We start from the raw sequence: 12,764 nt of genomic DNA on the forward strand, positions 1-12,764 counted from the left end.
GGCACAAGATCGGCAGCATGACAGGATTTGAACCCAGGACCTCTGGGTACTGAGCCAAACACCCTGCAGTTAAGCCACATGACCCCACACAGATGTATATACTCCTTGATTGTGAACGGAGAACCTTGGTATCCAATGTAATTATTCATGGACGCAGATGAGATTTTGCCTGGGTACCATCCAGGTAGTAGTTCGCTCCTATGTTTGCTTCTGCTATCCATCTGGGGAACTGTATATTCAAACTGTTTGGTGATGACATCAGTTAATGAGTGAGTTCAGGAATGGCTTCTAGGGCACTCATTCCATGACAACAGGCCCTCCAGCAAACGGACAAAGGGAATTTTGGGTGTTGGAACACCTGTTCGAACGAGCGCTTGAACCCATTCCTTAATTCTCTCATGTGTGGAGACCAATCAGTGCTCTCGTCCAAAATTTGGACGATTCCACACCTTAGAGATGTCCAGGTTCACAGACAGTATAGCAGATATAAGCAACTGTATACAGAGTATAATAAACGTCAGAGCGAACTACTATCCGGATGGTACCCAGGCTAGATGAGCTTTCCTTCCATGATTCTAACCCCATCCTTACATGTGGTACTGGCTGCTTGGGCTTTACTCCAATTAAGTGATTTGTCTGAGTTGAAGCAAATGTTCAAGAACTCTAGGGCTATGCTGTGATTTGGATCCCCAATGCTGTGATTTGGGCCCCTACACTGTGTTCCAAACAGCTGCGTTTTGTGCAAATATTTAAAAAAAAATGTTCTCTTTATTTTACTAAATTTGGCCCTCAAAATGTGGAAAGTAGTGTTTCTGAGGGTTATCACTTTAAAAATTTTCAGGGGGAGGATTTCCCCCAGACCCCATCAAAGCTTTTCTGCACTAAGATGCTGTAAAAAAATCCAGGTAAGAGCACTGCTATTTTTCTTCTAACAATGCCTGTAACCACGTCCTCACCTGTGGTACTGGCCTCTTGGCCTCTGGGGAAGGCTTGGGGATGTTGGGCTTGACGGGTGGTACTGCCGCCACCTCTTTTGCTTCCTTAGCAGCGTCCAAGTCATTCTGAAACAACACAGACTACTCCACTTAGAGACCATTAACATCTACGAGCCCCTAGAAAATAATTTCATCAGGTTGCTAGAAGATAGGATTTGGAGATTTCTTTTGCAAAACCAGAATGCTTCTTACCTGCTGACGTTTCAATGTCTGTCAGACATCTTCTACTTACATCGGCTACATATAGCGGCGAGAAGAAAAAATCCAGATAGAAGCTCCGAGGAAGATGTCTGACAGACATCCAGACGTCAGCAGGTAAGAGACATTCTAGTTGTGCAAAAGAAAAAACTACCCAAAATACTTAATGAACAGTGTCAACGCTTCCAAAATCTGTCCAGTTGCTAGAATAACTGTTAGCTTGAACATGTACAACACAGTTCAGTGTCAATCAGACTTTCAATGCTCTGGACTACATACAAACATTACCATGAATAACTTCACAACAGAACAATACTTAAAATAAAGATTGTCTCGGGGGTTAGTTCTGGTTCTAGTTACTAGTAGTAAAATCTCTTGACAACACTTCCTGTAGAACACAACTGTTACAGGGTAACAAACGTTGTTTAAGATCAGTCAATAATTCCATCACGTTGGTAAATGGCTGAATAACAACATTTTTCTTTCACAACCAGGGAGTGGCATTTAACAGCTGACATATTGATGACCTTGTCACTTTATGTTTGGGACTTCATCTGTAAGCAGCGCCACCTATAGCTGCAGTGCAATGTGAACCAGTCAGAATTGTCCTGAGAAAGGTAACAGTTGGTCACCAAAATACCAGCTATCATCTTACCGCCTGGTTGTGAAGAAAGAATGTTGCTATTCAACATTGGTTAATACTTGTGTGTTTTTGTACTTCCAAGCATGTTTAACAGGGTGAAGAAATAAGACAAAGATGACCATGTCATGATTCACAAGGTGTGAACAATTCTGCATGCTTTTTGAACCAGCACAACTGCACATGAAACTTAGAAACGGTCAATAGTTAGGGTAAGACAGATTCCATGCCCACATAAACACACTGTCCACAACTGAGATTCTTCCAATGTTCGCAAAATCTGTGAATTAAACAAGGTTACACCTGGCATGCCTTGTCAGACACACGGAAATCACATTTTGTTAGTAACACATACAGGAGAGGCGAAATCTTACACAAGATGTGAAAAACGATTTCGTTTGTCTCACCTTGTATATACTCTTTACCTTTTGCATGCTGAGTTAATTTTTTGTGTTTAACAGCGTCCAACAAACTTTCTTTTGGCAAATATGAGAATTTCAGATCAGAAAATCAAAACTATTCAACTCCAAATCTACTTTTCCCATTCAACATCATTCATTTTTTCCTTGAGTTCAGATTTTTAAAAAGTCCTAGCCACATATTGGTAAGATTGGTCAACCTCTGCATGCTAAGAGTAACAAACAACACATGGCATTCACAAAACGCACAGCATTCAAAACATGATTTAGTAAAAGCATGTTGTACTTTTCCTGTGGCACAAAAGAGTGTTGCATTTGTCTTATACACATAAAAGGGTTTGATACTTAGAAGTTGTTTTTTCAAAACCACAAATCTTTCAGGTTCTCTTTTTGCTCAAAATGTTCATTAGTTTTGACAGCCATGATTTCATACTTAAACATGAACTATCACATTTTTCATGGTTTTAGAGGGGAAGTAAGTCTTAGATTTGTCGTATCATTTCGTCATGATAAACAAGTCTGAATGAATCTTTTGTACAAAAATTATTGCAATTTCTCTCAGACTGTCACGTCAAGAGAATTTCTGTTCGAAACATCACAATGCTTTGTAAGATCTTCATCACAGAACAGGTCCATATTTTTCCTACAAAAACAGTTTCATAAGAAAAGAAACAAAAACATTTACTTGAGGCTTGTATCTTGAAACTGCCTTAAATACTTTCGCTCTTTGGAAGACACTTTTGTACAGATAACAAAAGGGTAGTACATTGCACATTGACTACATGTACATGTACTTAAATATTCTATTCTTCTCCATGAAATAAAAAGAAATAGAGTAGCATTTGGCAAGAACAGGCTTGTGACTCATGGAAGACAAATGCAACACTTTGAGAGTTTCTCAACAACAAGAAAAAGACGTTCTGGTTACGTTACAGTCAGTCCAAACCATTGGGGTTGCTCTAGGACGCCACCTGGACAGAAATATTTACTTTAATTGGTCTGGCGGGCACTCTTTTAACGATTGACGGCGCGGACACAGATTTGCGAGGCGGCGGGGTGCTGGTTTCCAACTTGAATACATTGGTCTTCCCCTTAGCCAGAGCCTAAGAAAAAAAAGGCAACACACACACACATAGACCAGAAGAAACTTAGTTACTGCCGTGTTGCAGTGGAAAGAAAAAATGAAGCAAAAAAATAAATATAAACAAAAGCAAAATCAAAACTTGGCAATGTAAGTAAGACATGGAGTCTTAAGAAAGAAAGTGGACAAAACAAAGAAACAACTTTCTTTCACATAGAGCACATTTTTACAGAACACTCATTCATACAAACTGTGTACATCACCTTTATACATGTGCAAACTTTTGATGTTTGGTCAAAGTCATTTTAGATCTTAGCATGAAAGTGATTGATTTCGGAGATTGAAAATTTAGAGGGGTAAGTCCCTATAGTTTAATTCAGTGTTGGAAGTAAAGTGTTAGCAATTTTTCTATAGTCGTTTTAGATCATTTGAGGCATTCTTTTGCAATATTTTGAAACACTTTTGTGCTTGAAACATGTTTTTTGTGGACTAAAAGCACTGCAAATTGCCATCGTGTCCAAACTCAGTTATTTCTTGAAAAGAAAGTATTTACATAACAATAAATTGACACTTGGAGATCTGTTGACATTGGGATCTTCCAAAACAAGCCTTTTAAACTTTTCTAGTTACAGCCACAGTTTGCAGTTACACAACAATAACAAAGACAAAACAGTGTGTTGAATGTCTGAATCATGAATTGGTAGAATCTCAGTTAGTGGACTTGTGTTGCCATGGAGGCATGTCGTCATGGTTACATCCCAAACTGGAATAAATTCTTTACAAACACAGTATCATCCACATACACAAAGCTACTCTGAATGAATGACACATCTGCCATTTTCTTTAAATTTGCACAAAAAAACAGAAATACAAAATTTGTCCCAAGTACAAAATTGCTTCATTTGTCATGGCAATGATAACAAACTTTAAGTCACGACTGTTGTTAAACGCATCTGAACACGTTAGTTTGCACTCTAGGACGCAGGGTTGGACAAGTCCACTAGCCCTATTGTCACAAGCAAGTGAAAGTGCTGATCGGGCAAGTGGACATGCGATTTTATCTTGATTGAGTGAGATTTTGATACATTCGTTACTTTTCACAGCCATGGCATCAAGCATTGGTCAACACAGAAAAATGGAGCCAACGATAAAGAATTCCATTGCTGGAACTGAAAATACACAGAGGAAAGTCATTTAAATTTCGGGCGAGTGAAAAGTTGGTTTGGGCAAGTAAATTTTAGAAAACATGTCCAACCCTTCTTGCTATGTTATTGCCTTGTTTGTTAATGACAGGTAAACATTATACTGACCTGTAGTGCCTCTGGAGGAAGCTCGAACACACACTTCAGCTTCGAGTCCATCAGCTGGGTCTGGTCTGCATCTTTCCACTGCAACAACCAATCACACAACAGCATGTCTATCACATGATTTACAACAACCAATCACACAATAGCATGTCCATCACATGATCTACAACAACCAATCACAAAACAGCAAGTCTAACACATGATCTACAACAACCAATCACACAGCAGCATATCTATCACATGATCTACAACAGCCAATCAGAGAAGAGTGGATCATTAAGATGGCTTTTTTTCAAACGAAATTGCATTAGAGTATACAAATATTGAGTAAAAGGTAGGGATTAGGAGGGAAGTGGTGCTTAAAAAAATCAGTCTGACGTCTTTTAAAAAGATATGATTGGACATGTTACTATTATTGAAGACTTAGTTACTAGTAGCTAGTTTATTGACATATATGTTTCTGTAGTATGGTCAAATGCAACCATATAAAGTGTAGTGAAGAACAAGCATTTGGGTTTTCATTGAAGGTATTGAATTGAAAAGCTATAGTTGGTGACAGGTTTGAATCCTGTGAAGGGTATTCTGGTTGGAGGGTTGGAGCTGTACCATAGTTCGGAAGGGACGCAAAATGGGGGTCCTGCAGACATAACAACAGCCTTATTTTACTCAGATGGGTATACCTACTGGCTGAAGTGATGCAACAAGGAGCATAAACTTATAATATATTAGAAGTCTGGCCGGCATGTGTCCACTAGCATGTACAGGGATTACTGTGGTGTGTAACAGATCAGACAGACAACATGCCTGATAGAGAAACCTGGGTGTGGCCTGGCCATATATGGCATCTGTCGGGACGACCTCCCGTGACCCCTCCCTGTGCCACGTGAACTTGCCCATTTCTGGCATGCTCCTTGCCTCTTGTTTCAACATTCCGTAGTCACCGCGCTGCTACGTCATTCTGGCCAGGGCCACATTGAAGCTCCCAATATTGAAGCCTGGCCAACTTTGAGCTATATAACTTTGACCTGGGGCAGCCTTAGCCTGAATTATGTCATCAATTGTCTTCTTGTAGCATTAAGAAAGTTGTGAAGAGAAATCCTAGGCTGACTTTGACTTGCTGAGCTACACATTCAACTTTGACCGGGGCTGCACAGGACGTGATTTCTGTTGGCAATTGTGTTAATGCCACAACGATTTTATTGTGGAAATTGTTTGATAGCCATACTGTATTTTTTTATATTTTTACGGTGGTCTTATGTTTGCAGGCAAGATGACAAAACAGGCACTGTGGTCTTAAGGTCACAGATGCCGCAGTTTGCAGTGAAGCTGTCACCACAAACCTAAAACCACAGGAAAAATACTAATGTGCTGTCTTCTACCTGCCAACCCCCCTCATTCAACCACAATTTACTTAACTTAAAGTTAAAACCATTGTGAATACTCTGTTTTCTCCCTACAACAAAATTTGATATCTATGTAGACTCTACAACAACACAACTGTGGCACATAAAACTAACATTAGCAGGACCTTGAGACCTTCAGGGGACAGCCCATAAAATGGTGCCTCTGCTTTTAATAATACAGCCTGATTTACGTCCTTGTCAAGGTTCTGTTTGCGTGTGATACAACAATTTCCACATTCATTTGGTGATGTCGTAAATAATATGCCACCGTTTTTAAAACTTTGTAGGAACTCACATGCCTTTTTTGCTCTGCCTTTTATATCTGAGTTTTTCTGCCTTTTATATCTGAATCTTTCTTCTACAAGGTCTTCCACGGTCCAACAAAAACTTCAAAAATACTTTCAGAAATGCCACCATGCAATCAGAAGAATACAGAGTATTGCATTCATCACATTTTACAATATTTTGTCATGTCTCATATTTTTGCCTCTGATGCCTCGACAGTACTGGTCAGGGCTTGTCTTGGGACATAAATTTGCTTCTTGGCACAAACAAAAATTTCACCCAAATTCATCCAAACTATAATAAACCTTGGGACAGGAAAATCCGTGAACTAACAAATCAAATTGGTGTGGCCAAGCAGATCATTGAGTCCTAAGATAGGTTTTAGCTTGGCACCATCACAAAATTTTCACCATCAATGGACTTTCACTTTCCACAACAGATCCCTAGCACCACTTATAACTATATCAGGATGTGTAGTGTTACACTTGGCAGCTTGTTATTGCTATTTAGAGCAATCACTCTGATTGAGTCTGAGTGAGTAGGTCTTATGTGACAGTCAGAGGAGGGATTTCAAGTTCAACTTCAAGTTCAGTCTGGAATTGATGGATTGTACTGGATCCCAAATACGTTGTAATCATTTTTAAATTTCACGGACTAAAAATTTTGCTTACATTTCAAGAACTTCATTATTGTATCAACAGTGCAATGTAAGGGCTGTTTCTATTCTCTTCTTCAGGTACCTTGGATTAGCCTTAATTTTCATTCTGCATTGCTATAATTGTAAAATTGGTAGCAATACAAAGAGCAGTAAATGTATGAAAAAATAATACACACATTACACAAACTTTTAACCTTAAGCCCACACCACAGATTTGTATAGCTGTGTTAATCTCTAAGCAGATCTGGGAAGGAATGATTGTGATCATTGCAACTTTCTATACATGTTGAAAAGGTACTTGTTTTAAAATGGTGAAAAAATATCATGATCTTTCCTCCCCATATCTCTTTATAGCCTCCATAGCAGACTCTCGGGCTTTTTTCCGTTTTTTTTTCCTCCACATGATACACTTTTGCTGGCCACTTCTTTTTGTACTGCCAACAGTATTTGTGACCCAGTGCAAAAAGAAATGGCCAGCAAAAGTATACAGTAGAAGCCAGTTAATTGCACAACAGATTAACGCACACTTCTTGTGCACTTCTTAATTGCACAGAATCCCAAAGTCCCAAAGCAGTGCGATCTAGCTGGATAACTTTACATTATTGCACCAGCCAGATAATTGCACGGAATAGGCTGGCAAATAGGATGTGCAATTATCTGACTTCTACTGTATTATGAGCCCCAAAAAAGGCCCAGGGAGCCTGCTTTGTAGGCTAATCTATCTGCTTAATATGTGATTGAGCTGCATGAGTCCCAAATATAACATGACTGTCCTCACCATTTTGTCACTTACCATATTGATCATGGTCTCGTTGTCGATGCCCCCCTCGGGCGCAAACATGGACTGGACCATGAACTTGTGCTTGTTCTTCTCCTGCGGGTCATAGTCAAACGGCTGGAGCATCACTGCACAAAACAAACAAACAAACAAACAAACAACCAGTTAGTTACATCAGAAGTTTCCCAATATAAACATATAGAATCACCTGGACATTCTTTGTTGAAATCCTGGACTTAGAACCAGACCTGAAACGCCCTCCATCCGCTTGCGGGAGGACCAGAGGGGCCTGTCGTCATCGAACGTGCGCTCTAGAACCATTCCTTGATTAGTTCATTAACTGACATTTCCACGGAAAGATTGGAATATACAGTTCCCCAGTCGGGAAGCAGAAATTTCTTTAGGAATAGGAGCGACTCCTAGCAGAGAAGGGAATATTGCAGTTACTTCAATATGCATATTTACTTCATTATGCATATGACACTGATTACACCCTTACAAAAAGAATAAGACGACATAGAATAATGAATTAATTAAGGGTCATCATTATTCTTGTTATATTTGAAACCTACCCACTCTTTCATTAAAGGAAAGGTCTTTCTAATGAGATCATTACATGAATCAATTTTAGCACGAAGTCGATTTTGCTTATCGAAGTTGACCTGGAACCAATCATTGGAAAGCCATCCGACTACATCTCAGTTGAGCCTAGGAGAATTAACCGATACGAGATATTGTGCTTTTAACATCTCTCGCGGCAAAGGGATCGCAGGGCTCGAAATACCACCTGCATATGCAGGTTAGTGCAGGTAAAATTGGAGCTGTGCAGGCATTTCTGGTGTCTACCTGCACCTAACCTGCACTGGTCCATGAACTCGGTTTTATACAATGAATGTCATATGGTTTAGGTGTATGTGGATTGTTATTAGCTGCATTGACTGTTACCACCTATAAAGTATATAAGAAAAAAATAGCATGCAAACTTTCCTGAACAATTTTAGTATGATCCATACTTCCTAAATTCAGAGTGGTGCAGGTAAAATTTGTCTGGTGCAGGTAATTTTCAATGTTACCTGCACCAGCGCAGGTATGCAGAAAAAAGTATTTCGAGCCCTGTAATGACTTGTGATCCAATTTCGAGCCTAGGAGAATTAACCGATACGAGATATTGTGCTTTTAACATCTCTCGCAGCAGAGGAATCGACTGCTGTGTTATTGAGCAGGCTTTGTTTGACATTACCGCGGAGAGAAAAGTGATGAGGTGGGTATAGATTTTTAATCACCCGGCGAGTAGACCGCAATTCACGCTGTGTTGTACCGTAAATGCCTTTTAAGTTTGAGGTGATTTAATCCTGGGGTAAGAGGAAAGTGGAGCATTCGCGGTGGTTTTAAGTCGGTGATAGTCACATATTGTAGAGTTAGTAAAGTGGTGGTCAATGCAAAACAACAACAACATAAAACCACAGCACAAATTTGAAGAATTACAGTATAGTGTGAGGTCGGAGGCTGCCAACATTTAATACAGCATTGGCAGTAAATTATGCAATCAACTGTAAACAGTGTGGACATCTTTGAAGAGGTTGTTCTAAAGGCATTTGATTGGCTAGTGGCACAGCTTTTAAAAAAATATGACCAATCAGAGATGGGGATCCTAATGTCACATGACAAGCATGTTGGTTCATTTTACCTTTAGGGCCAATCAGAAAGAACCAAATACATGATGTACTTTCCTTTATCTATGAAATCAATCTGTCAGTAGATGCTTCAAAATTTGTGCACAATTCAAGGACAATACCTGCCACATTAAACCAGAATTATTTCTTTCCTTACTTCCTTACTGACGTCATCTTAACTAATCCACACTCAATCAGCAACAACCACTGTGTCAAGCTCAGTACTGTAATAGCATACAATGATTTACATGCTAGAGGCATGTAATGATGTATGTGTGCAGAAGTCTAAAACAGATCTTCATAGAATGGTAGGATTTAGACCATGGTAATGCATCAGCAGCTACAGAGCCAGAGGACAATTTGGTATTAGAAAACTGCCTCATATTATTGAGTCAACCAATCCAAACCAGAAAATTAAAGAAATGTGAGAGTAGAGTTTGTTGGACAGAAATTTCACCCCATCCTTTAAAAAAATCAGAGCTTCATGGCATAAAACTGATAAAAATGAACGTTTATCATAGGAAGCAAACAATGAGTGGGACAGAAAAAGAATTAAAGCCCTAGACTAAAGTGTGGCTAAATGAAAAACAACTAGAAAACTGAGAAGCTGACATTTGCTTGTGAGCAAATATACCACATTTCAATCCATGTCCACCCCAATGCAAAAATGTACTGTTCCATGTACTGTTATCAACCCTTTTGCAGAAACAGACCTATCTTAAAATATCATCCCAATCCAAAATGTGAAGAAGACAAAAAACAATATAATAATTTTCGCATGCTTGTCCTTGCCCCTTCTTGCTGTACAAACGCTGTGCTACACCTTTCGACCTTGGCTTAAGTACACCTGAGGGTTTCCTCAACATGCATCAGGACCTGTGGAAGATGGATCGACTCTCACACAGACTGGCCATTCCAACTAACCAGGCTTCATTTACGAGGTGTCCGCATGCTTTTCCCTGCTCTAGCAAGAGGGTTCTCTATTGATTGTGTTTCTGTGACGGATATTGCACTCTGGCAATGTTTTTATCTGCGGTACACGGGTAGCCGCTTAGGGCTCGAAATACCACCTGCATATGCAGGTTAGTGCAGGTAAAATTGGAGCTGTGCAGGTGTTTCTGGTGTCTACCTGCACCTAACCTGCACTGGTCCAGGTACTGGGTACATACAGGTTAGTGCAGGTAAAATTAGAGCTGTGCAGGTATTTCTGGTGTCTACCTGCACCTAACCTGCACTGGTCCAGGTACTGGGTACATACAGGTTAGTGCAGGTAAAATTAGAGCTGTGCAGGTATTTCTGGTGTCTACCTGCACCTAACCTGCACTGGTCCATGTACTGGGTACATACAGGTTAGTGCAGGTAAAATTGGAGCTGTGCAGGTATTTCTGGAGTCTACCTGCACCTAACCTGCACTGGTCCATGTACTGGGTTTTATACATACAAGTACCGATGATGTAATACGTGTATATGGATTATCATTAGCTGCATTAGCTATTACCACCTATTAAGTACGGAAATTTCTTCTCCCGGCCGGTCAAAACCGAAAAATGCACCAAATTCAACGAGGTAGATCTGGTACTTATTGCTCAAAAATCACTTATATTTTTGCACCAGTAGTTGGAGAAGGTTCTAAGCACAATATCTGTGTTAAAAAAATGGTTAGGCCACACCAATTTAATTTCTTGGTTCACGGATTTTTTCATAAAAAATATGGAGCGAAAGGGCGAAATAAAAATAAAAATAAAAATTGTAAAATGTTTGGGGTAAAGGTAACGGCTAATGCAAAACATTAAGAAAAAAAGTTTTCAGCTTGAAAAAAGTACAAAAACACTATTATTGTACAGTAACAGCACCTGTACCCACACTTTAAGGAGCTTATAATATAAAGGCCAATTTGCTACACCAGAAAGTTGGTGAATGGTTTCATTAATGGTGAAAATTTGCAGAGTAGTAATTTTTATTTTTATTTTTTTTCCCAAAAAATAGGAGCGAGCGAATCCGTGAACCAAGAAATTAAATCGGTGTGGCCTTACCAAACAATTTTAGCATGATCCATACTTCCTAAATTCAGAGTGGTGCAGGTAAAATTTGTCTGGTGCAGGTAATTTTCAATGTTACCTGCACCAGTGCAGGTTTGCAGAAAAAAGGATTTCGAGCCCTGCCGATCTATTTTCACTGGCTAAAACTGTGCACAATGACTTTTGCAATTTATTTTATTGCACCTCAATGACAAAAAATGATGACAGGGTGTCCAATTTCATCCATCTATTGGTCATAGACAAGTAGATTTTTATCGATGGCAAATGATTTTCTGATCTATCTCACATGTTTTCTACTGTTTATGAATGTTTTACTTATTCCAAATAGAGAAAAATAACCTCTCAATCTTATAGACATTTACTGAACAGAAAATGTTTAAGTACAATTAACTGTCTAGGATGAATAAAAATGTGAAGGTTTTGGCAACATCTGAGCTTCTTTGCAGTATCATGGCTAAGTGTCCATTCCAAACGATTGGCAAAATACATTTTGTAAACACGGTAGCATAAGATAGTATCAAAAGCTGGCAGAGGAGTGAAGCTGACTCAGGAGTGAGTTTCGCTACTGGGGATCTGCTGGAAAGTTACCACCAAACTACCCTGGCAGGGCTCGAATTAACCACTTGCGCACCCCTGCCGCGCAAGTAGTTTTCTCTGTGCGCAAGTTGTTCAGAAAGTCAGGTTGCGCAACTAGATTTTTTGGGTAAACAAAACGATCCTTAAGTTACAGGCCCTTTAGTAAAAAAATATCAGAAAATCTCTTTTTGGGATGTATGCCTTTGGTAAGCCCTAATTTTCCGCCAGAAACTTCGCTCAAAGTTCAAAATTTGCAGATTTCGGCCTCCATGGAGCCGCTATTTCAATTCTCGCGCAATCTCGCACTAACTCACATCTCGCGAATCGCGAGAGTCATACTCCATTGGCCATTTCGGCGTGACGTAACGCGCCTGGGCGCTGCTATTGGTAGAATATCTGATGTCCCAACGCTGTCTTCGAGGGGAAAATCACGCAGCAAAGCGTGAAACTTTGACAATGTTTAAGAAAACTCATCGACTGCCTAACGTCCTTGCAGTACTTGTATAGGCTTATTTTGGAGCTTTTTTTTTTCTTGTTTGGGACAATACTGTTGGTGGAATGCGGGAAAAACAACAGCTAGTGTGGCGATGACTATACTGGGGAGGGGCGCACGGTCGGCACTGTTCAACGGAGGTCGCTATTTTTTCACGGTTCATTAAGATATTATTTTTGTTGCAGTCTTTATTTTCAAAGGATCGATAAATGGATGTTG

General features: G+C 39.7%; 1 protein-coding gene across 12 annotated transcripts in view; it reads right to left on the reverse strand.

The window, feature by feature from the left end:
* Nucleotides 1-12,764, reverse strand: part of LOC118417170 (vesicle-associated membrane protein-associated protein B-like) — a 30,697-nt gene that overhangs the window by 5,545 nt on the left and 12,388 nt on the right. For 2 of the 12 annotated variants that reach the window (XM_035822602.1, XM_035822594.1), the window contains exons 3-6: nt 7,765-7,892; nt 4,644-4,721; nt 3,242-3,355; nt 957-1,076 (exon numbers count right to left, since the gene is read on the reverse strand). In XM_035822602.1, coding sequence (XP_035678495.1) covers nt 957-1,076; nt 3,242-3,355; nt 4,644-4,721; nt 7,765-7,892 — 440 coding nt within the window. The remainder of the gene's footprint in view (nt 1-956; nt 1,077-3,241; nt 3,356-4,643; nt 4,722-7,764; nt 7,893-12,764) is intronic. The other 10 variants (XM_035822605.1, XM_035822596.1, XM_035822604.1 and 7 more) reach the window with 7 other exon arrangements.

This window comes from Branchiostoma floridae, chromosome 6 (assembly GCF_000003815.2).
Source record: "Branchiostoma floridae strain S238N-H82 chromosome 6, Bfl_VNyyK, whole genome shotgun sequence".
Lineage (NCBI taxonomy): Eukaryota > Metazoa > Chordata > Leptocardii > Amphioxiformes > Branchiostomatidae > Branchiostoma > Branchiostoma floridae.